Raw genomic sequence first — 25821 nt, 5'->3', positions numbered from 1 at the left:
TTTTTGGATGGGATTTGAGGTTTATTGTTTTTGTGTTTTGAACAGGAAATATTTATTCTGTATTTATGGTATCTGTAACCAAGATGCTGCAGCATAAAAGGAAAAAAAAATAGGAATAGAGACACTTTCTGAATCTGAAAACAAAAGCTTTTCTTGTTAATGGAAGTTCATCAGAATTACCATTTGCAAATCATATCGGTTTTATCAAATTGCCCTTTTCCAACAGGAAAACATTCCTTCAGAAAACTGCCCACTGGCTTTGCAATACGAAGGTCAGAAAGAGTGGGGGTTGTTCCTGCTCTCCAAGAATTTAAACTGCCCAACTATTTCTTTCCCAGAAAGATGCACTTCAAAGGAAATTATTATATTTAAATTGAAGGAGTTTAAATACTTTAATCAATGCATTCAGCAGCAGTACAGGACTTCAAACAGTGGTTATGTAGAGCCAACTCTTAATTTTCTCAAGATTTTAGTTCTTGGACTCTTTGTTTTCTAAATATATTTATTCAGTTAAGAACCTAAATGTTCCTTAAATTAAATTAAATAGCCAATATACAACTTGAGCTACTCCAGATCTTAAATTTTAAGTCTGGGCTTGATGTGGATTTTTAAATCATAGAATGGTTTGAGGCTGGAAGGGACTTTTTCAAGGTCATCTGCAAGGAGCAGGGACATCTTCAACAGGTTGTTCAGAGCTCCATTCAACTGGACTTTGAATGTTTCCAGGGCTGGGGCATCCACAGCTTCTCTGAGAAACCTGTGCCAGTGTTTTACCACCCTTTTTATATAAAATTTCTTTCTTAGATCGACTCTAAATACCAACAACTGACATAAACACAGGCCCCCTCTGCCAAGACCCAATTCAGGCATCACCTTCCCATTCCCTCCCATCTTAAAAGTTTATTTTTATTATCCCTTCACCACTCAACCCCCTCGACATTGATTAATAATTATTTGCAGAGGGAAGCTGCCTGCCCTGTCAGACATTTAGTATTGATTAAGAAGGCAAGGAAAGGCTGGGTGGCTCCAGCTCTGCAAAGTGCCAAGGAAAATAAAGCTGCTATTAGTGATCCTCAGCTTCTCTGCTGAGAAAAAGGCAGCATTGTGGGCTGGGAGACTGCTCACCAAAGGCAGATCTTGGCCAAAAAACCAATGTCTTACCTAAAACACAAAGATCTCACATAAAAACAATAATGGCATTGGATAAAGAGGTGGGATACTCACAAGGGGAACCAGCAGAGGGAATTAAAAACGAGCACAAGAAGAAAAAGGAGAGGGAAAAAAGGGAAGGTGTTAAGACTTTCCAGCATTCTGAGAGAACAAGGTTTTATCCTCAGCCGGGGGAAAAACAGATTTACTAAACACAGTGACCTCACTTGTTTGCACAGCATCCAGTAACATGTATTTTATTACCTATGGTACCTCCATGAGAGCTTGCAAAGCCTTTCCAGCAGCCCTGGGAAGGATTTCCAGCGCATGGAAAAGACATAAAGCAGCTGGAGGAAGGAATGGTCCAGCTGGGCGAAGCGAAAAAAGGGAGGCTGCAAACACACCGGTGGGGTGGGAAGAAAACTGAGAGGGAAATTCTTGCCTGTGAGGGCAGTGGGGTGGAGAAGAGGTGGCTGCCCCTGAATCCCTGGAAGTGTCCAAGGCCAGGTTGGACGGGGTTTGGAGCAACCTGGGATAGTGGGAGGTGTCCCTGCCCACGGCAGGGGGTTGGAATGAGTTGGAAGGTCTTTTCCAAGCCAAACCATTCCATGATTCCATGAACGCCCTGGGAGCAAACATTTCTCTGCTCTGTCCAGCGGCAGCTCCCCGGTGAGGGTGGTTTGAGCTGGTGGTGGGGAGGTTCCTTCTTGTCCCATCACTTGTCACCCAGGAGAGTCTTGTCCGAGGTAAACAATGAGTGTTGCATCAGCTGCTCCTCCCAGCCAACAGTCAGCCATGGAATCCCAGAATCCCGGGATGGTTTGGGTTGGAAGGGATCTCAAATGTCACCAGCCACGGGGCAGGAGTTCGCTCATCGCGGACCAAATGATTTGCAATTTCCCCTTCTTTGATTTTTTTTGGGAAGAAATTTCTCAGCGGGACACGAATTTCCCAGGCTGGGAGGAGGGAGGGAAACAACCAAATGAGCAAACAAAAGTTCCTCTTTTCGGTTGTCCACCAGGGGCTGGGCATTCCCGGGGTGCTCTCAGCCGGCCCTTTCCAAGGAGTTCTCTCCCGGCTCCACCTGGTGGCAAAAAGGACATTTGGGTCATTGCTGTGGTCACTGGGTTGGGCTCCAAGGGGACAGGGATTGAGGTGCTGCTGCTGCCAGTTTGCGCCAGTGTCCCCCATTCTGTGTGGCTTTGGCTGGACTCCTCCCATGAGGTGGGAACAGCCCTTTACTTCCCTGGTAAGGAAATTCAGCCCCCTGAGTGAGTGGGGTGAGGATATCCCAGCTCAGGAAGAAAGCAAAGGCAGCCATGGACTGGCAGCCAGGCGTAGCTGGCAGCTCTTTCCAGAATTTTCATTGGAGCTGAATCCCTCTTGACCATCAAAGATCCCAAAAGACCACCAAGAGCCTTCTCTGAGTGCAGTCAGAGCAGTGGGATCTTAAGACTGCACTTGGGAGGTCCAAGGCTGGGCCCAGTTGCCCAGACATGGACATCTCATGTCCTTTGGGATGAGCTGAAGTGTCTCCCCTGCCCTGCTTTGCTCCTCAGATGAAGGAGGGGAGGTTGAACCACCATGTCATGCTGGTGGAGGGACCTTCAGTCCATCAGTACATTTGACACAACCACAGTGATAAGGAGTTGTGAAAAGATAAGATGAGAGAAAGAAGAGAAGAGAGAAAGAAGAGAAGAGAAGAGAGAAAGAAGAGAAGAGAGAAAGTAGAGAAGAGAGAAAGAAGAGAAGAGAGAAAGAAGAGAGAAAGAAGAGAGAAAGAAGAGAAAGAAGAGAGAAAGAAGAGAGAAAGAAGAGAAAGAAGAGAAAGAAGAGAGAAAGAAGAGAGAAAGAAGAGAGAAAGAAGAGAGAAAGAAGAGAGAAAGAAGAGAGAAAGAAGAGAGAAAGAAGAGAGAAAGAAAAGAGAAAGAAGGGAGAAAGAAGGGAGAAAGAAGAGAGAAAGAAGGTGCTGCAGCTCATCCCAGGTGCCAAATGATTTCAGGGGAATGAGAGGGAAAACTGAGGTGGTTTGGGTTGATTCTGGAAACAGGAAAGAAATGGAATCAGGAAGCCTCAGTATAACAGTGATGATCTTCTCTGAGGGCCCTTTTATCTGCAGGTGACCAAAAATTCCCATAAATATTTGCAGTGGAGAACTTGGCTTTCAGCTCTGCTTTTCATTAAAATATTGCTCATTTTGGCAAATTTCCTCCCTGCCATCCTTTCCTTCGGATTTCCACGCACTGAAAATATTATTTTTATTTATTTTTTTTTAATGAGGGTCCCAGCTCAAATGTGTCCTGTCACTGCTCTGACACAGCCCCCCCACAACCCCCAGGGAGGGGACACGTGGTGCTTTAGGACATTCTGGTGTGACCAGGAGGCCAATCCCACAGGGAAAAGTGGGAATAGAAAAAATTGAATTTTGATTTTCACGAGGCAATCACGGCTCGTGAAATTCAGGAAGAATTCTGAATTCAGAAATTCTTACATTTTCTAACATTTTTTTTCTCATATTGCCAACAAAAAAAATCGCTTTTTGCACAGATAAAAAAGAAACAACCCAAAACATCCTCCAATCCCCTGCAGTCACTTGTCACCAATGTCCTGGTTATGTTGTTGGAATATCCCATTCCAGCTCCTTTTCAGTCACCAAGCCATGCTGAAGCTTCAGAAAAATTCATGTGTCCCTTTCCCTCCTCACTTTGCACCTTCATGACCGAAAGTGGAACCAGCAAAACCTTCCCACTGCAGCACTTTTAAATCACAATTCCATTTACTGTCACAAAAAACCTCCCCAACTTCCCCGTGTGGAACCAACCAGGTGGACACAAACCAGGCATTTGGCATCTTTTCTTTTGCTTATTCAGTATTTAAAATCACTCAGAGGCTCCACAAACTATCCCTGAGGGAATCAACAGCAGGAGACACCCACTGGAGCACGTAGCATGGAGGGATTGAAGATTCCTGCCTTGGAATTCCTTCCTCTGGGACCTGGAAATCAGGAAACAAATGATTCGACTGCCTGTAAAGTAATTTCTCGTGGTGGCAGATGATTAATAACATTTCAGTGCCATCAGAGCTGAGATGGACCAGCCCAGCAGGGAGAGGGAATCATGGAAAACTCAACCCAGCAAGGTTTGGGCAAGAGCATCATCAGCCCAGGGCTTGGAGCTGGGCTGCCTAAAAGATCCAAAAACAGCTAGGATGGCTTTTTCCCTGGTTTTTCCAGATGTCAGCTGGTAGAAAAAGAGGGAAAATTCAAAGTTAATGGTCAGTGCAATCCAGGAATAAAACCCAGTTGTAAATAAATCCCCTCCTTGCTGTGTCCTCATAGAGCTTCTGAGCTGGGCACACACCCCAGGGACTCCTCACAAGGAACTAAGGAAGGCAAACAGGCACAAAGGAGGTCACTCCCACCTGAGGAAAGGAAACCTGGGGTTTTTTTGGATTTTCCTTGCCTAGGGAGACAAAAAACAGAAGAGCAAGAGAGAGGAAGCTCGTGAAAAACACGACAGCAGAGCAGCCTCGATGCCTGGGAGCTTTCACCAAGACACCAAATCAGGCAAAGGACACCCATTGGTGCCTCAAATGTCTTTTTTATGCCTTTTTTTTTTTTTTTTTAAGCTGTGTCAAATACTTCAAGTGCTACCTTATTAGAGGCAATTAAGCCCATTTTTTCATCTTTAATTTTTCCAAAAAGCAGTGGGATTTCAGCCATACAGAGTGTTCTGCCTGAGCCATCGAGCAGGGTTACACCTGTAGGATTTCCCAGCGGATCCTGGGGGATTCCTTAGGGCTGAAGGTCCATCCAGTGCCAAACCACCTTCGTTTTCACCTCATTCCCTCAGCCCTCCCCCAGTTCTCCCGGGATATCACTCACAGAGAGCCTTTAAGGAGCAGAATCCTTAAATCCCAGAACGGTTTGGGTTGGGAGGGACCTTAAAGACGATCTTGTTCCAAACACCTTCCACTAGCCCAGGTTGCTCCAAGCCCTGTCCAACCTGGCCTAATCCCTCAAGGAATTCCTCCCTGCAAGTGAGAGGGAGAAATGAGTGATAATTTATGATGAGTGCCCTTGTAATTAGCACTTTGAAAATGAACACTGCCCGGGGAAGCTGAGAAGGCCAGAGATGAAAGAGCAGCCAGGACAGAAATGCCATTCTGGGTAGTTCATCATGGAAGGAGAGGTGGAAAACGGGCTGGAAAACAGGCTGTGGACTTGAATTCTAATATTTGTAATTGCTATCCTAAAATTAGTTGGGATCTGAGCCCATCAGGGTCTGCCTGTTGCCTCCTGAAGGTTTCCTATCAGTCCCTGGGTTTGGAATTCTTGCAGTGAACGCTGCCAGCCTTTAAATTTACAGGATATGCGAGTGGAAATCAGAGAATCATTAAGACTACAAAAGACTTGTAGGATCATCAAGTCCAACCATTAACCCAGCACCACTAAACCATCTCCCAGGTGCCACATCCACACTTTTTTTTTTTGGACAATTCCAGGGAAAGCACACGCAAGGAAGAAATACCTGAGTGCCAGCACAGACACATATTGACAACCCAAGGTAGGAATAGTCAAGGGATAAAGAGGTGTAGGAAAGGCAGCACCTACCTCTAATTATCACTGATTATCTCCTCATTAACCACAGGGGGAGGTTATGCCACCTGCATTCCTTATATAGGTACCCCAGTTAAGTAATTAAATATAATTCCTTATATAGGTACCCCAGTTAAGTAATTAAATATAATTCCTTATATGGGTACCTCAGTTAAATAATTAGATATAGTTCCTTATATAGGTACTTCAAAGAATTAACTATAATTCCTTTATAGGTACCCCAGTTAAGTAATTAAATATAATTTCTTATATGGGTACCTCAGTTAAGTAATTAAATATAGTTCCTTATATAGGTACCCCAGTTAAATAATTGGATATAGTTCCTTATATAGGTACTTCAAAGAATTAAATATAATTCCTTTATAGGTACCCCAGTTAAGTAATTAAATATAATTCCTTATATAGGTACCTCAGTTAAGTAATTAAAACAGTTCAGTCCTTGAGCATGTGGAATGAAGCAGTGGGAGGATTTTAGGGACCTACAAACACTGATAAGCCCCCAAATTAATTACCCCTACTTTGGTTCTCGTTTGACATGAGGATTTTTTCAAGGTCTGGCCACGTTTTAGCAAAAAAGTGATGAGTTTTTTAAGGTCTAATTATATTTATTCACCATTAAAGAAACCACTTCAGGGGCAAATGTGCTGGACTTGGGCCTTGCTTTAATCCTGGCCAGCCAGGAAGGTCAACCTTCCTGAAATGTGGTTTCTCCACCAGCAGAATCAAAAGGACCAACCAACAAAAACTTCAGGTTTTGGCTCGTGAGGATTATTTGTGGAGCACTTGAGTTTCTGCCTCCATTTTAGCACACTTAAAAAAAAGAGTGGCAAGGAACATTCCTGGGCGCTGGAACGTGGTCAAATATATTGTTGGGATATTAGAAAATCCTAATTTTTGGGCTCAGGTGGAAGCACAGCTCCTGAGTAATGTTAACACGGGCCAAGGGCCATTCCCAGGGGACATTTTGCACAGAGCCACCTTGTTCTGGAAGGCCAAGGGTGTTTAACAGGGTGGGTGTGGGCTCGTTTGTGCCAGGAGGCATCAGCATGAGAACTCTGTTTAATTAACTGTGGCCAGAAAGTCAAATCCACTCCTTACACCCACAGTGGGACTCTTGGAAGCAGGAGAAGTAGGAGCAAAGATGACCTGGGAGAGGAGGTAGAGAGTGAAAATGGCTCTTTCTCTTTTCCAAGCAGCTGGGAGCGACTCCTCTCCTAACTCTGTATCCCAGGGCTTGGAGCTGGGCTGCCTAAAGGATCCAAAAAAAAAGCTAGGGTGGCTTTTTCCCTGGTTTTTCCAAATGTCAGCCGGTAGAAAAAGAGGAAAAATTCAAAGTTAATGGCCAATGCAATCCAGGAATAAAACCCAGTTGTAAATAAACCCCCTCCTCACTATATCCTCATAGAACTTCTGAGCTGGGTACACACCCCAGGGACTCCTCACAAGAAATAAAGGAAGGCAAACAGGCACCAAGGAGGGAAATGTTCCATTTGGATTTGACAGCAGTTAAACCCTTTATCAGCCTGGCTACAGCCCCCCCAGTGCTGGAGCCAACAGCACACGAGGGACTCCAACATTCAGTGTCATCTCCAGCCAGTTTTGATTCCCACTGCAGGGCTGGTGGTTGGCAGAAGTGGAGGAGAAAGCTTCTGGTGTGAGCCTGGAGAGCCAGCTGGAAGCAAATCCACTGGGAAACACCAAAATCGTGCTGCTATCCCACCTACATCCCACAGCAGAGGGGCAGGAGGGGAATTCTGAAATGTCCCTTTCCTGGTCACCCACACCTCAGATAATGCTGAGGGCACTTACTGGTCCCAGGAGCAGTTCTCAGAGCGAGGAAGGTTTGAGTCTGGGCAAGCCTCTTCTCGATTTTAGCCCTCCTTCACCTCTCTGGCCCTGGGTCTGTAATTCTATTTAGACCAAAAAATGAGTAGGAATCACATCTGTCTCTTAAATAACTCAGTTAGAACCTCTACAAGGAGATTTCAAAAGCACCAAGACATCTTGTGTTAATGATGATGACGAATCAATACTAATTGTCCAAGGCCAGGCTGGACAGAGCTCTGAGCAACCTGGTCCTGTGGAAGGTGGAATGAGATGACCTTTAAGGTCCCTTCCAACCCAAATCATTCCATGATTCTGGGACCTGACTCCTCCATCTCATCTCTTGGTGATTAATATTATTTTTGTCTCATTAACAGTCAGATTCTCTTTTTCCATTAATATTTAAGAGGAAGGTCTGTATAAAATTTGCCCAAGCATTATTTTCTCTCTCTTCCTCCTCATTCTCAGTCATTCGTTTCCTAGATGGATTCCATGACAATTCCACACCAAATACATCCCTCAGTGTATCTGGAAGCCTGTAAGAGGTTCGGGCAAGTCATTATTTATTCCTGAACTAAAGGCACCTCTATTTTTTATTGGATTTTACTTAGTGCTCATCACACCCACAGCTGCAGGATGACACCACGCAGCAGCAACACCGAGGAGAGAAACCCGTTTTATTTTTCTGGAGGTGAAATCTCTCGTTCGACACTGTTTCTAATCCCAAATTCTTACAATGCATTCCCGTTTCACCCACTTCCTCTGCGGGAACAGCTGTCAAAACGCTGCTCCATCCCCGGCTACTGCGGCTTTACGACTCCCATTAGCAGCTCCTTAAGGGGCCGGCCGGGCTGGCTGGGAGGTTTCGAGCCTGAGATTTCTCATTCCCCGATTCCAGGAAGTGTAATGAGAGGTCAGCTGGGAGGCTGGAGGAGTCAGGGAGTAGCACTGAAGGGTTTGGTGGGAGTAAAACCAGAGGTAGATCCACCTCCCATCCCCAATCTGCTCTTCTTGCTTTAAAGGTGAGCAACCTGCTCTAGTGGAAGGTGTTGCTGCTCATGGCCAGGGGTTGGAATTAGATGATCTTTAAGGTCCCTTCCAACCCAAACCATTCCATGAGCCTGTGAAAACCAAACCTCGGCCAGAGCATTTGCCTGGTTCATTTTTCCTCGTCAGAAGAAGGGACAAAACAGAGCAAAAGCAGGAGGTGCATTTATTGTGCAGCTTTTCACCGATTTAGCAACATCTCCTTGGGTGAATAAGAAGCTGTGAGGAGCAAAAGGGTGTGATACCATCCCAGCATCAGCATGATCCTGGATAGAGATCCAGCATCAGCATGATCCTGGATAGAGATCCAGCATCAGCATGATCCTGGATAGACATCCATCACCTCGGTTTGAGGATGGACAGCGCTGATTCTGTGGAAAGGAACCATCTCCTCAACGGTTGGTTAAAAGCCTGGATGTGATTGCTGCACCACAGCAGGATATGACAGTGGAAGGTAAATAAATGCAAGGGTTTTGAATGCATGGGAAGGACAGAGTTGGACTTGGGGAAACACTTTGGAGACACAAGCCAGTTTTCAAAGGAACAGAATCACAGAATGGTTTGGGCTGGAAGGGACCTTAAAGATCATCCCATTCCAACCCCCCTGCCATGGGCAGGGACACCTTCCACTAGAAGGTCCCCCAGCACACCACCAAGAGCACAGCAACCCTTGTTTAACGGTCTAACCTGGGTTGTGGAGCAGTTTATCAGGGGTGCACTGAAAGGACAGCTGGGGTTAAAGCTCTTTCCAAGCTCAGTGTTTCCATCTCATGCCCAGGTCAGCCTGACACACAAACTGAGTTGTCTCTCTGCTTGTTTGAATCACTTGGACCACACTCAGTTGCCTCTACAGGGTGTCAAACAGTTGGTAGGAAGTCCCTGGACATGTGTGTGAGAGCCCTGAAGTGACTGCAGGGTGGGCAGCTGCCTCCTGCCAGCTGAGCGGGCACTGCTGGTGATGTGACATTCCTTACCCCACCTCAGGAAGGTTCTTTGTGTTAATGTGATTATTTGACCCCCAAGGGAGACGAGAAGGATGCCTGGAGATGGATCTTGAGCAGCTGGACCTCAGGTGGCTGCTGGGTGATTCCTGAACTTTCTCCTCACGCACGTGGAAAAGCAGCACCTGGGAACTGTCAGGGCAGGGTTAGGTTGGATACCAGGGAAAAGACTCTTCCCTCAGAGGGTGGTTGGGCACTGAACAGGCTCCCCAGGGCAGTGGGCACAGCCCCAAGGCTGCCAGGCTCTGGTTATTTAAAGCTCAGCTGCCATGACTTTTAGGTCCTGAACAGCTCCAGGGGCCCACTGTGAAGAATAAAAAGACTTTGAGCAAGAAAGACCATGTGCAGCCTGGGATAATGACAATTTTTTTAATTGCTGTCATTGATCCAGACTAAATTTGGCCACATCCAACCTGTTCCAAGTTTTGGCCAGTTATTTGATCAGAGTCCCTTTGCAGTCACATCGTGACAGTGCCACTCTGCCAAAGTACCATGACTCCTCCAGAGAAGTATGATGATTATGCAATTCCATGGAAAGCTGGTGGAGCCCCTCAGCCTCCTGAGCTCGTTTAACTTTGCACTGCTGGCCCAAATCAGAGCACTCTCCAACAATCCCAAATCAGATCCTACTTTCTGAGCTGTTTCACAGGGAGAGCAGAAGGTCTGGGGGGAGGAAAAAGCAGGAATCTGGGGCTTTCAGCCTTTCTGTGGACAAGTCACTCTTTCCTCATGTAAAATGGGTGTAGAGACAGTTCTCCAGCTCATGGCACCGCTACAACACTCTTGCTACCCTACAAGGCTTTATGGTCTTTGGAGAATTAAATCAGGCTTCGAGGACAAGTTCAAGGTCAGGAATAAGGCTGAAGGAGGCACAGGGTCTCCCACAACCACTGCACACAGACCTTCTCCAACAGACGTGAAGAAAGAGGAGCACGCTTCAAGTATAATTTAAAATACATTTATTGTCTCATTTGTTCTTTTTTTTTTCTTTTATGTTATACAAAGATGTTAAATAACTTAAATACATTCTCCACAGTCACTCAGAATCAGATTTATACCTACAAGCTGTACATATGAGGTAGAGAAAAATAACTTAGGCTCCCATAAGACATTGGAAAAAAAAAACAAAACAAAACAAAACGAAGAAAAACGAGAAAAATACTAATCCTTCATGTTAGTATTCCCACCTCCCTTTAAAAGGAAATGCCATCCCAGGTGTGCAAAACAAATCCTAGACTTTACATTCGTGTCTCAAGGGACATCTTTGGAGACTGGGGTGGAACGAGGGAAATTCCTGTGCTACTTTTGGTGTTGCTGCTTTCAAACGGGTCCAAGGGGAGCTGGAGGGATTATCCACAGGTTTTGATTAATCCTGAATTCACCCCTGCCTCTATTAACCTGGGTGTCCGTGTCTTTATCCCCTTCTATTGTCAGCAGGGAGAAACCTGCAGCTCCACACAGGTCAAAAGACCTTCTAGAGGGACCTACAGTGATGGCAAAGCGAGAACTCCTTATTTAAGGAGAGAAGATTCCGGGTCCATCACAAAGGCAACGGCAGCATCTTTCCCAACATTCCTGAGCAACCCTGTGATGAAGGAAGCACTTGACAAGGGAGGAACCTCCTGTCCTTTCGGGTCACCTTTGCTAATTCTGCTAATTTTTCCCACTTCTGGAAACATTCAGCAACAACTGAGAAAAACCACCGAACTCTGATATTTCCCCTGACAGCCGAAATTTTCTGTGTCTGGACCTACACCTGAAGAAATGTAGTTACAGGAAGCCCATCCCGATGCCAAAATGTGCTGCCAACGTCCATCTGCTTTTCCTCCCCGCCCACAAAGAAATATCCTGTTCGGAAATACTTAAAAATATTCCGTTTCCTGGAACTTGTAAATAATTTGGTCAAATCCGACATCGCTCAGGGAAAAAGGAGAAATAAAAGCTATTCAGTGATAATACCCACGGCCCTAAGCTTGGCTGCTTTAGTAATGAACAGATTTCAGGGGGTTGACCAGATTCAACCAGGAACTGGATGATGATCTTTAAGATCCCTTCCAAGCCAAAGCATTCCATGATTTCCATGGATTTCTGCAGTGCCATACTGAGCCTCCTTCAAGTTACACAGACAGCATGGTCCAGAAAGGCCCTGCATCTCCTGCAGGAAAACACTGCTCTCCAGAAGTCATCACCTAGTTAGTACCCTGGAAAGGGAAAGCTGGGATGAGATGGGCATGGAAGCCAAGCCCAAGCCAGCAGATGTGCCCCCGGAGCTGGATAAACCGGGAACGAGGAGCTTTACTGCACCTGTTCCGTCGGGAACAGAACAGACCCAATTTTTCCTGCAGCATCAACTGAGGAATTTTTCACAGGCACCATAATCCACCAGAAAATCATCTTAAGCAGCATCTACTCCATGAAAGTAGCCTTGAGAAATCTGTCCTTCCATCCGGGGTCTCATCCAAGCCCACCACGGCCAAGCCGCGTTTGCTAAACGAGGGCAGCTGAGAAATGATTAACGAAGGAATTCCAGACCTGGGAATGAGCTGGTTGCCAGCAGGAAAAAACCCTCAGATGTTATTTTGCCCCTGCTCAGGTCTCCAAAGCAGCAATCCCAAAAGTTCCTTTGAAAACAAGAGGGTCCATAACTCACTCCCTGCTTCCAAAGGCTTCCTGGGATCATTCCCAGCTCCCCAATTTTACACCGTCCCATTCGAACAGGTTAAAACTGCTTGTGTTGGATCAAGCCTGGAATTTGGTCCTCTTCATTTAACTCAGATTATTATTTATTATTTCTTTTCCCCCCAAATTTTCCTTTTTTAAGGATCATTTTTCTCAGGCCAACTGAGATCAATGGCAAATACCTGGTTAGTGTAAATAGGGTTTGGCTTTTCTTCTTCCAGACCCACCTCAAAACCAGGATGCTCAACTGAAAAAAGGGGAAAACCTGAAAATTTGGGGTAGATTGTTTTTATATTTGAATTACAAATGACTCATTTTCAGAGTTGATAATAGTAATAATATTAATAACAATAAAAAAAGAGCCCCTTTGACTAAACACTGCCTGTTTCACCAGGTTTTTGGTAACTGGAAGACAATGAGAATGTAATGTTTAGGACTTGTTTTGCATGTCTCCACATATATGAGTCAGTCACACAGAACAGAAGCTTGTTAAAAAAAACAGATGACGGGTGCAACAATTATTTCCGTGGGTTTTTATTTCTTTTAATAGAAAATTCTAATATAAAACAACAAACGTTTTCAGTTTGCCTTGTTTACAAAAATATTATATATTTCTTTTTTTTCTTTTATATTTCTGACATAACTAAACGCGCTATTCAATAAAAATATTCTTCCGTCAGCTAAATTCTCTTTTAAAAAAAAAAATTAATAAAAAAGTTATATAAATAATGGTTGCACCCCCCCCCCACCCACCCTCCCCCACCCCCAAAAACTGATCTCACAAGTCTTGCTGGATCAGCTGAGGAGAACCAACACTTTTTGGGGGGACAGGGGGTGGAAGGGGGTCAGAGACGTCCCCTCCACCCACCTGTTCCTTTCTCCAGTTACATCTGAGCAAAAACCTGTTTCTCTGGGGGGCAAGAAAAAGGGGGAAAAGTTGCTTTGCACTTTTTTTCTTTTTTTTTTTTTTTTTTTATTATATCTATGAAATAACACCAGGGACCCAAATCCACTCTCATAGTAGTTTTACAAAAAAAAAAAAAAAAAAGGAGCAATTCCACTGAATTGCACTGGTGGGGGCGAGGGGGGTGGGGTGGAATCACCTCTCTGGAAAAATCCAGTTGAATCCCAGCTGGAATAAAAAGAAGGTTTTCCAGGATGCTCCCCAATGTTTGACGAGGATTCTGTGTCTCTTTTACAGGAGCAGCACAAGCAGGAGCTGCTCCTCCAGGAGTTCCTTCAACTCCCCCACACCTCGCTGACCCCCAGCGAACCCGCCGAGCACTTGGGAGGGTTCCGAGGGGGTTTTACATCTTCTCTTGTCTCATCCCTACGGGATTTTTCCAAAACAAGGCTTTTCTCCCCCCCCCCAATCCATTCTTTCCTCGAGGATAAGGCAAACATTGGAAAACGCCGGAATTAAACACCCCCCTGCCCTAAACACACCCAACGTGGTGCAGGGTTGGGGCTGGGGGGGGGAGAAGAAAAAATAACCCACATAATGTTTTTTTTACCACCCTAGGTCAAAAGGCCAAGAAGACAAAGTTCTCCTGATTTCAGAGTTGTTAGTATATTTTATACACTGCCTATACATTTAACACATGTGCCTCGCTACTGTTTTAGTCATTTATAATTATTTTTTTTCTTTTTTTTTTTTTAAACCACAGGAGAATAAACCTCGCTATTTACAATATACAACAGGTAATATAACAACATTAACATAAATACAATTTTGTTGGTTTGTTTTTTTTTTTTGTGGTGGTTTCGCGTTATTTTTTTTCTATTTTTTTTTTTTTTGTCTTTTTTTTTTTCCTGGTATTTTTTTTTTTTTTTTGTAAATACTTACAGAAAGCATCCAGGCTTCAGTGCTGAGTTCTAACACACAGAAGAGCTCTTTCACTCAGTAGTTCATTCACTCTTTGCTGCTTTCTTCTAGTCAAGCTTTGACAATCTTGCCTCATTTCCCACCTATCTCTCTCTCTCTCTCTCCCCCACACCAAACACACCGAGCTTCCCTATCCCATCCCACTCCAGCATTTTCCCTCCAAGGATATTTATGCCACCACCACCCTCTCTCCTGTCCTAGGGACTCATTCTCCTCTCACACCAGTGCAACGTGGATTTACTCCAGCCAAGGTCAATGGAGACAGAGACACCAGTGAAAAGAGGGAAAATGAGGCCCAGGGTTTAAATATAACAATAATAATAATAATAATTAATTAATAATAATAACAATAATAATGCACATAAGTTGCGGCCCATCCTTTAATTAAGGACTTTTTTTTTTCTTTTTTTTTTTTTTAATAAAAAGGATGGAGCCAGAAATAGGAATTCAGACCCCAAAATTCCTCGTGTCTTGAGGAGCTTTTGGGCCCAGCTTTAACAACTTTAGGAGGGGAAGAGCTAACCTAGAACACACATAAAAATGTAACAGTGGGTTTGCACATACGTGTGAGAGACAGAGAGAGAGACAGAGGGAGAAAGAGAATTTAACATAATACCACAATGAAACCATAAGAAGGTCCTTCTGAAGGGCTTTACAATAAATAAATGTTCAATATTTATATATATATATATATATATATATTTATGTGTCGGCATGTGTGTATATATAAATATATATATACATATACACATGTGCACGCTGAATTAGAAGTTTCTAGTCCGTTTATTTTTTAAACCATTAGGTAAAACTGCTCGTGGGTGACTTTCAAAGCACTGCATCCCTCTCCCCTCCCAAAAACTGGGAGACCTTCCTGCGAGGCGGAAGGCGGGAATTCCACCGCGCGTGGATTCCTCCTCCTCCTCCTCCGGCGCTACCCAAAACCTCCAGAATTGTACAGCAAATAAGAAAAGGGCCAAAAAGAGCCAGTTCACTTCACTTTGCACGGTGCCATCAACACCCCCCGTCCCTCCCCGTGCCCCCAAATCAAGATTATTTGATGCCAACGAGCCAGGCTGGAACTGCAGGTTCTTTGTTACCAAGAAAAAGCAAAACAGATCTTTTCTCCTCCCAGTAGATGCACAGGAACAGCTTAAATTAGTGGCTACTGCTTGTGTGTGTGTGGGGGGGGAAATAATGAAACTAAACAAAAAAATAAGGAGAAAAAGGCTTTGAAAAATAATGGTCCATCTTGGAAAATTGCTCTCATTTTCCTTGCTGATTTCCACTAATGGTGGAAAAATTCCTCTTTTGAGAAAAAGATTGAATGGCTTATACAAAATTGATGGAAATTGCCGCTGGACAACGAAAAATTGCCACCAAAAATCAAATTGAACGCCCTCCACACTCCATTGTTTCCTTAGGAAGCTTTGTTGAGGCATCCACTGGCTGCTTCCAATCCGTTTTTTTATAATGAGTGAAGAATATTGTTGCATCAGGTCCTGGATTGTGAGTCTCCTCTTCCAAGGAAAAAACAAGAAAAGCTGAAGGTTGTCATCTGTTTCACAGCACTGGGATTGATCTACCACTGCAGTCAAATTCCTGCCTTCTCTGGCCACTTACTGTGTGTCCGTTGGTTATTCCAAATCCAAGAGTTTGCCTTTTTGAAAGTACAGTTCTCGAGCTAGTGGTTAAAAAAAAAAAAAACAAACAAAAAACCAACCAAACAAAAAAAATAATCTTAAGGTCGTAGGGTTTCCATACAGCTTGTGTCATGTACCACTGCCATGGTTGGGAGAAAATGGAATGATGACCTAGGAAAGGAAAAGTCAACTCCTCCAGAGGTCTGATCCAGGCCCAAACTGCTGCTGTACAAGGCAGGCCAGCCCTGGGTTCCAAGAGGCACTTGGATTTCTCTTGTCCTCCTCCAAAAACACGCGTCCAAAATTCAGCGGGCGTAAGACTAAATATAAAGTTCCAGATCCAGATTCCTGAAGCGGAATTACCACAGGGCGAATATTCCGTCGGCAAGAAGAGGTGGGAAGAGGAGAGGGGAAAAAAAAAAAAATCAATCATGCACAAAAATGAGACCAAAGTATCTAGTGGTTCTTAAAAAAAAATATATATATATATAATAATTAGATTTAAGACAGAGATAGTGCTAAAGAACCTGCATTTGGAGGAATTGTTTTAAATAAAGAATATGTGGTTGGACTGGAGGGGACAGGCACAGCTGGTTTTCTACTTGTCTTCCCAACCTCCTTCTTGGATACGTTTCTGTCTGCAGCGTGGTGGACCCACGAGTTTTTGGGGCTGTGCTTGGTGACGACGCACGTGGAGCTGTCACTAAAGAGTTGACCCTCCCAGTGGGTCTCTTTGTCAGAGCCTTGTTTGCTCCCTGTGCAGAAATTCCACTGGAAGAACCATCAGGAACCATCATTGCCCAACACCCCTCTCTCCAGTTTCAGGAGAAACGAACGATCACTTTTTGTGCCGGAAAGATCTTTCTTTTTGTACCTGCTCAGCTCTGCAAGCAGCCAGAGAAGCTCCAGGAATAAAGTAGCACGGATAATTTATGCCAAAGAGAATCTGTCAGCCCGGGAGTTCATGGAGGATTGGTGAAAACCACCAAGATGTTCCAAGGAAAAACGATCCGTCAAAACTGCGCGGACGACTAAGGTGAAGGTCCACTGGTGTCTAACCCCAGTGGGACAGGCACTTATTTCCACATGGTTGGACCTCATCGAAATTCAGTCTACAGGAAAACAACACCAAAAAAAAAAAAAAAAAAAAAACAACCAAAACCAAAAAAAAAAAAAAAACCAAAACAAAACAGCAACACAGCTGGGTCACCTGTACCCTACAAAGTGCTCATGTCTCAACACAGCGTTCAGATCCCAGAGGGTCCGTCAAACCCTGTTTGTCTCCGTGCGCGGTTCTCCCGCCGCCGAGGGCTCCCCGCCGGGCAGCGGGAGGGTGACGACGGCCGGGCCCCCCCGTCAGTCCTTGCAGGTGTAAACCTCCTCTCTCTGGGTGCACTGCTTGCACTCCACGTAGCAGCACCACCTCACCTGGCACTGGCACGGCCGCGTCACCACCCGGCTCTGCGTGTTGTGCCCCCGCCCGCAGCAGATGCTGTCGCAGTTCTTGTCCTTGTAACACTTCCTCCCCGAGGTGCCCGGCGAGTACCGGCTCATCATGCAGAAACTCGGGGAGTCGTCGATGTACACGAGGTCTGTAGTCCTTGGGATTTGATCGCTGTGCCCGGGGATGGACTTCTTGGGCGGGGAGATGTCCCCTTCCCCCGTGGCCTCGTTGGTGGTGCTGCCCACCTTGAGGGACGTCTCGTACTTCTGCTTCAGCTGCTTCCCGATCTCGTGGAACGGGGAGAGCTGCCTCCAGCACGTGCGGACGGTGCAGGACCCGGACACGCCGTGGCATTTGCAGGTTGTCTCCACCCCGGCCTTGATGACCTGCAGACAACACATGGGCCCCAAGAGACAATCAGTTATGGGGGAAGGAATCAAAACACATTGCTAGAAGACATTTCAGGAACACACCGAGCCGATGACAATTCAAAATCTATCTGCTGGAAGAGGAGAGAAAAGTCATCCTCAGAAATCAAGACACCAAACAAAAAAAAACCATTTGCTAGAAGACATTTCAGGAACACACCAAGCCGATAACAATTAGAAATCTAGCTGCTGGAAGAGGAGAGAAAAATCATCACCCTCCAGGAAATACTTGTTCTAGAAGGGTCCTCGATTTCCAGAATATGACATTCACCTGCCAGAACTTTGCTTAATTGGCTAATTGACGGTACTAGAAAGGTGCACAAAGGTTGCCCAGTCCTGCCACTCATCACGTGGGCAGAGATCTGAAACCGTGATGCAACTGAGAGATTAATATATATTTTAACACTTATTTATCTATGCCAATAATAACACGTAGATAAGCTGTAGTAAAAGTGGAAGGAGTCAGTTTAGTGGGTGTCACCTGCTCCAGAACACGAGCATGGGCAGCAGGAACCTTCTCCACACCACAACACACTGGAACCACCTTAAACTCAAGCCATTTGCAGCACAGGCTCAGTGAAAACACAGTTAAGCTGTGCTGTTCCCACCAGCAGTGACTGGGGTTAACATCCCACACAGCTCACTTCGTGACTGAGGAAAAACATTCATGTTGCTGAAATAAATATATATATATAAATATATAAACCCTCGAGAACAACAGCCTGAATCACCATCAACAAAAGCAGCTGCTTCCAAAACATCCAGGGAGCTTCCACCACTCCAACCTGTGTTCAGGATATTATTCCAGACTGTGGCATCATGTTCAAAAGGACTATTGAGTGCAAGGCTTAGTTTCATATCCTTTCTTAAAGAATTGGTTTTGTTTATTTTAAAGTTCCAACTCTTGCAATGGGCGTTGTCATGAGGAATAAGACTCATCTCTCAAGGCCCTCAAAAAAGAGAAATAATTTGTTCAAAATATCCGAAAGTAAATGTGTATGTCTAATTTATTCCCAAAACAAAAAGAAAGGGGAGTCTCCACGGAGCAAAATGTCCAAACCTTGCCTGGGGAGAGCTTGCATGGGAATGGTTCTCTTCAGAGCACCACAAAATGTGAACAGAGAAGAAAGATCAGAGCCAGTGGAACCACAGTGTACACACATGAGGTGGAGGGAACAGAGAGACAAGGCTATTTTCAACAGGAAAAGCAGCACAGGGAGGAGAAGCAATATCAGGAAGGGAAGAGAAAACAAGGAGAGAGTCAATGGTTCTTGATCTTGGAGAGAGGCAAAGGTGGTCACAGCCCCTGGGTGCTGTAAAGGACCCCAAACCCATCAACTGACTGATGCTCAACAGAGAATCCTATCCTTTTCAAATGAATTATTCTTCAAAAAAGAGGCTTCATGGCAAAAAAGCACATCCACCTCTTTAGGAATGGCATTGGAATGTCACAGCCACCTTCCCCAGAGAGGGATTTACACCTGGGATTTACACCTGGGATCGTTCCATGGGCTCCCTGAGAGCAGACACATGATCTGGACAGTCACAGATAACCTGCCCTCTGTCCACAGATTATAAACTGATATTTATAGTTCTGATTCTCCCTTCCCCCTAAAATAAGCTGTATTTTGACTTTAAATGGACAAGGTACAACCACCCCCTAAAATAGCAGGTAATAAGGGTTTGTTTTACAGAGCTGGCTCCTAACAAGGTCCTGCTGGAAGTGCCCTTCCTTTGGGCATCTGTGGTATTTGACAAAGAAGAAAACAACCTCCCCCTCTGCCCATTGTGGCATCTGCCCACGTTGTGGCCTCCTGACAGCACAGGACTGGCTCCAATCCACTTCCTGACCATCCGGTTCTTAATGATTTGGCTGCAGGAATCCTGCTGAGCTCCATGTGCAAATGTGCAATAGGTCATGGACTCGGAATTGGGGCCTGGCCCAATCCTGCTATTCCAGAAACATTTTTAGAAAGACAATATGCATCGCAGAGCCCGGCCAGTGGTCACACTTCATTCCTGTGACAGCCAAGACCTTTTCAAATGCAACCCAGTAATCCACAGTAGCATTCAAACGAGTGAGGGGTTACAGAGAGGGATGTGTTGCTGCTTAGAGTGCTCAGCTGGGCCGGCCTGGTTAAGGGCTGTCACGCTCTTGTGTGCCAAAGTGTCTGGCCAAGTCCACAAGAAATCCCACAATGTCAGACAAGAGTGTACAGAACACGTTTCAACACCGAGAAGGGGGGAAGAAAAATCCAGCCCTCGCCCGCACGGTCCCTCATGAAAAGTCACATTTCACTGCCTGTCCAGAAGTGAGAGCTGAGTTCATGTGAAACAAAGCTCCTCCACCTGATTTCACACCCAGATCATCAGCAGAAATTGCTGAGATCCTCGGAGAAGGGCTGCACACTGCAGTCATTCATCAGCTCAGGCTTTTCTCAACCCTTCCACCCCCTCCTCAAAGCATTTGCATCTGCTCCACCTGGAGAAGGAGACATCCACCATTGTACAGGAGATGGGAAAGCGAGGAACCAACGGGAATTGGCTCAGCTGGTGGACAATCTCCTGGATTTAGAGCTGATTGAACAGGACAGGGTCAGGAAATTCAGGAAAGGAACCTGGAGACAAGGCTGTTCTGGTCAGGAGCCACCTCTCTCCAAAGCTCTGTGGGAGAGCTGGCATTGCTGCCAGGGCATCCACATGGGGCCGGTAGACAGGGCACAGCACGTGTTGGAAAACCAGATCCTGATGGATTGGCAGCTGATGGATGGAGTCAGGAATAAGCATGTAGGTTTAGGCACTTGAATCACAGCAGCCAGCCAGGGTTGACCTCACTGAGGCAAACATTTTAAACACCTACACTTGAGGAACACCTCTGAACTCCCATCTGACTCAGCAGAGCCAGAGCAGGGAGAGGATCCTGCAGCGAGGCAGCACCTGCTCCACTGAACAGCTCTCCAGGCTCCCACCAAGTGTCCTCACCACATCTCTGCTCTCTAACGAGAGCCTGGGGACCCAGCTCACACAGAGGCACCTCAGTTCAGCCATTTCAACCTGTGAGAATCCCACCCTCTGGGGTGAACTCAGGTGTCTAAATAACACCACTTCAAACAATGCTGCCGAAAAACATCCCTCTTCACCACCAGCTGCCCCTCCGGGGGTCTCTGAGAGGGTATCAAGGTGCATATTTAGGTAGATGAACCTATTCCCCTCATCTGGGCTCCAACAAAGCCCCTAATGAATCATAGCCTGGTTTTTCCTGACTCACTTCTAGCTCCTTGTTAAGCTGGGACAGCTTTGGTGTCATGCCCTGGTGGCCCAAAGCATAAAAGGTTCCCATTGTCCCCGCCCTCATGAATGCCCCGGTTCATGAAATCCAGCGCACGGGTTTTCATATGGCCACTGGGCGAGCGTGGGGCATCCCATCCGCCCCATAAACCCGCTCCTGGAAGGACTGGGGAATGACTCAAGAATGTTACGAGGCAGCAGGAGTGAAAATCCTAGAAAAACCTCCTGCCCAGCAGCCTCCCCTGCTGCTGTCAGTCACGACGCAGCTCCCGCAGGCGACGCCTGACGGGGAACCGCTGCCCACGGGCCCCAAACCACCCACGAGCCAGAAGGAGTCTTGGCAAAGCCCTCCCGCTTCTCGTCTCGCTCCCCAGCTTCCACAGAGACCTTCCCTCCTCTTGTTGCAAGCTCCTGTCACAGGCACTTAAATCCACCTCGTTTCTTCAGGAAGCAGAGCAGGGCTGATCCAAGTCAGCAGGTTGCTTGGAGTAGCGCTGGAGAAAGCTTTCCTGGCTGGGCCCTGGGACAAATGAGGAGATGTCTAGAGCATGCTTTCAAACCTGGAGGGGCTTCCAGGACAGAATAAAACGGCTTTTATTACCCAAAGAGTCCTGAGGAGATGAGGCAGAATAAGATTTTATTATAAACTTATAATTTTGTGTTGAAGGTACCTCATAATAAGGTAGTTCCTGCTTTCTTTTCAAGGCTTATCGTGGCTCAGAGCCAGATTTACTTCCATCCTACACAGACCTGAATCTCTCCTGAACACAAGGCATCACCACTGAATACTCATTTCATCCACACCAAGGCAATGGCCACCTGGAATGCCTCTGTTTTCTCACAGATGCGAGGCAGAATGAATTAAATTAAATCCAAAGCACAAAATATTTCATGCTCCCTCTGGTCCAAACTCCACAGCTACCACACAGCAGCAGAGTTGTAACTCAGGAGTAGAAGAAATAAGGAGTATCCTTTGAGTTATATGCTGTAAAGAGCTTCCACCATGACAACAAAGCCAAACAAAGACAACTAGCGGGTCAGGGATAGCATCACACACGGAAATTATGTCCTCCCTCTCCCCTCTGAACAACCACCTGGTCTGGTAGCCTCAAACAGAGTAGTCTGGGAGGGGAATGAAGCTTTTTGAGCTAATTAGCTTGACTCAGGAACACACATTCCCATTGATCTCGCTGTGAGAACACCAAACACCGAGGAAAACAAAGCGAGACAGAACCATCTTTCCTGGCGTTTGCTGCTCCGAGGAAATTAGATAGGGCTGCTGGACTGGCTGCCCAAATGGCTTTACAAGAGCCATGGGGAGAAGGGATCACAGCAGAGCATTGCTATGCAACATGTAATCCTCCCTCCCAACAATGGTTTCGCTGCGAAGCTCAGACTAAGTGCCCCCGTAATGATCAGTCTCAGACATGCTGCAACACACAATTTCTCAGTGTTTTAGCCGAGGACAGATTCCCATTCATTCCCAGCTGGGTCACGGGGCCCCGGCCGTGGTTTTCAGACAACGCTCTCGTCTGGGCAGCAGCAGTGGGAATTCCTGGGTTATGGCTCCGCTGTCGTCACGGCCGGGCTGCGGCTCCCAGGCTTCCGACCATTCGCTATGGTTTGGGGCAGAGGAGGGAGTGTTGAGCCACCAAACCCCCCCCCCGGAGCCAGCTCATCCAGGGAAAAGCCTGCCCCTGCTTCAGAAAGGGCTATGGGATGCTCCTCCACGAATCAAACCCTTCTCCCATCCCCTCCTCGCAGATCCCTCTCCGATTTAAATAGGCTTAGTCATTCCCTCAGCCCGAGCGTTACTGTTTGTTTGGACAGCGGCCACGGTCCCCACACAACCAGGAGACCAGACTTGTCCCTTAGCACTGGCCAATGCCTTTGGCTGGATTAGAAGCTTTCCCTTCTTTTTCCTTCTATCTTGTTAAAAAAAAAAAAAAAAACTTCTGAGCTCGTTCTCAACTTGTTTTTTTTTCAGAACAATTTTCCCTCTCCACCACCCTTCCTTCTTCAAAAATACAGGCACTCGTATTTTAGGGACATATGTATTAAAATACAAACATTTAAGCACAGACAACACAACCCTACTTAAAACTGAGAATCTTAGAAGTGTTTTTCCCCCCTTTTAGTATTACTAATGTGCTTCACATCCACATAAACAATTAACTGGAAACACTTATGGACAACAGCAAGCAATGTTTTCCAGAGTTTTGATTTCCAGGCCTTAGAAAGACTTTGGCTGAGCCAGTGTCAGCCTGAAAAGAGGGAAAAATCCAGAAAGCATTCCATGGGCATTCCTACCTGTCATAACCTGCAGCAATTAATACCAGTGGTGGCCCTGAAAACCGATCTGTACATCGAGCCCAGGGCTCATCTCAGGACGTTATCTTCTAGGTTTGGTTTGTACCTTGGTAAACATGTGATGGGATTTCTCCACTGCAAACACAACCCTAAAGAAGCTGCCTAAAGGATGCATTATGTCTCCTTTTTTTTTTTTTTTCATGCAGCAACTGTCTTAAGCTCACATATTCGTCCCAAAAATAGCAATTATTACGCATCTCGAGGGTGCAGAAGAAAAAAACAACCCACCGGTATTAACATTTAAATTTGCCTGTTAGACAAACTCTGGAATTCGACTGGAATCATGTTTACTGGGAGGAACTGGATGGGACTGGATGGTCAGTGCTTGTAAACACAGTCTCTGCAACAGGAGACCAGGGTGCAAGGCTGTGCTTTTGCTACGCCTGTGTGTGACCTTTAGTGAGTCACTTAATCTTTCGGGGTCTCAGTTTCCCCACCCTGTAAAACGGAGATGCAGAAATGAAGAGGGTGCTGGGCTCTGATAACCTGTTATGTGATAGCTCATGAAGTTCCTCAGACAGATGATAGCTGGGCAAACATCTCCCTGATATGGAGAGTCCGTCTCCAGCACGCTCAGCCCCTCCAGAGAGATCCCTGCCAGCACTGACGGGGCGGGGAAAAGCCATTCCTTGCACGGAATTCCAAAATAAGCAAGTCAACAGCAAGGAAAAGTCCATGCACCTCTCACTATCCTCTCCAGAGCATCCCATATGGTTCAAGGTATAAGGTGTTTCGGGTATAATGTGTCTCAGGATGGGTCTGGACCCAAATCCTACAGCAAGGCAGACAAGGATCATGGCAGGGGGTTGGAACGAGATGATCCTTAAAGTCTTTCCCAACCCAAACCACTCGACTATTCCATGATCCTTCAGAAACACAGACCAAAACATCCTGTGCAAAACCAACCAAGCCTCATGAAGGGAACCAGTTTCAAAGTAAGATATTTCCTGAAGAGAGACCTTTTTTGGGGGGGGAAAGACTTTTTTGCTCTCCATTTCACTGCTTAAAGGGAGACCTTTTCTGGGGAAAAGCCTTTGTTTTGTTCCCTGTTTCTGCCCTCCCATAGTTCTGCCCTCTACACTTGTGGCTCTCACGGGTCCTGAAGGCAAAGGGTTGTGTCCCTCCTTCTGGAGGGATAAAGGAAAAAGGGAATGAGAACAGGATAATTTTTTTTTCCTTGGGTAACAGCAGCCCCCTTTAATAGTGCCCCTTGGATCTGTAAGACATGCTTGACCAGACATACCTCTGGAAGAGGTCAGCACTCCTGGGATTAAGAAACTTAGCAACGCTCCAGAGAGGGAGTTGGAAAGTCATGTTTAATGATACTTTGCTGAGAAACTGGGCAAATTTAATTAAAACATCACTTACTCAAGCCCAGTGGAACTAATTGAGTGCTCTAATATTCCGACTTTTCATTAATGGGTTACAAAAGAGGGCTGCACTTGTGTGTACAAGGGGGAGGAAGGGGGGGGGAGGATATAGAGAGAAGATGAGAGGTTTAGCAAGGCTGCCTGGGCTTCTTTTAATATAACTAAGAAACTTCACTGCTGGCAATGGGGCTTTAATACAGTTGGCTTCTCTCACCACCACCACCCCCTCGACACACACAACCATCTCCCCCCCAGCACACACCCTCTCCACCCAGGACCCCTCGGAAAGAATGGCTGGATGAGAAAGAGTAGATTTGGCAAAGGAAGGGAAATTGCTTTTTTAATAAGTGGTCTATTCAGAGCTCCTACTTTTCAATAAAGAGGAGGCTGGAGAAGTCCTGGTCTAATTACCTCATCCTCACACCAGACAAGCTCGCCCTTTCATTAACCACTGAGCTCATATCATATAACGTGGTGAGCCACCACGGGCACAACATGTTCAGTGATTAGTTCATTGGTGGCAGCAGAATTACAGGCAGCCCATCAAGGTTGTAAAAAAAAAAAAAGCAAAAGTAAAATCATAATTAAATGAGAACTTCCACCAAGAGACACTAAAACTAGGCGGGATGAGATAATGTCACCCTTCAGAAACACACGGATTGTTTGCTGGGGTGACACCATGGAGAAACTGCTCTGTTGACCAGAAGGTTGGTTGCCAAATTACTCAGTTAAGCACAGGTCCTTTTCTTTTTTTTTTTTCTGCTGGGTCTCAAGGGACTATTTGTATGTTTTGCCACGGTTGGGAGTGATTAGATGGGAAAAATGACATGGGAGAGACCACCAATGGATGTTCCTCCACTCCCTTGGCGAACACACACGCACACAACGATCCACAGGCTCTCAGTGCTCCAGTTCAAAATTGTTCTGCTCCAAAATGGCCCAAATCAAGGCTATCTGCACTCCTGTATTGCCTTTGATCAAACCCATACGAGTTACTGTTCAAACAGCCAAACTGGGTTAGTTCAAAGTGCTTTCAGGCTGTTGTAGTCGCCGGGTTAGCAAATCCCGCTCAAACGGT

General features: G+C 45.8%; 1 protein-coding gene across 1 annotated transcript in view; it reads right to left on the bottom strand.

The window, feature by feature from the left end:
* Window positions 1-10581: 10581 nt before the first annotated feature.
* Window positions 10582-25821, bottom strand: part of WNT9A (Wnt family member 9A) — a 62715-nt gene continuing 47475 nt past the window's right edge. Inside the window, exon 4 of the mRNA XM_064639859.1 lies at window positions 10582-17673. Coding sequence (XP_064495929.1) covers window positions 17200-17673 — 474 coding nt within the window. The 3' untranslated portion in view covers window positions 10582-17199. The remainder of the gene's footprint in view (window positions 17674-25821) is intronic.

The sequence above is a fragment of the Pseudopipra pipra genome, chromosome 1 (assembly GCF_036250125.1).
Source record: "Pseudopipra pipra isolate bDixPip1 chromosome 1, bDixPip1.hap1, whole genome shotgun sequence".
NCBI classification, from domain to species: domain Eukaryota; kingdom Metazoa; phylum Chordata; class Aves; order Passeriformes; family Pipridae; genus Pseudopipra; species Pseudopipra pipra.
The sequence above is the reverse complement of the archived record's forward strand: the minus strand, read 5'-3'. Positions and strand labels throughout refer to the sequence as shown.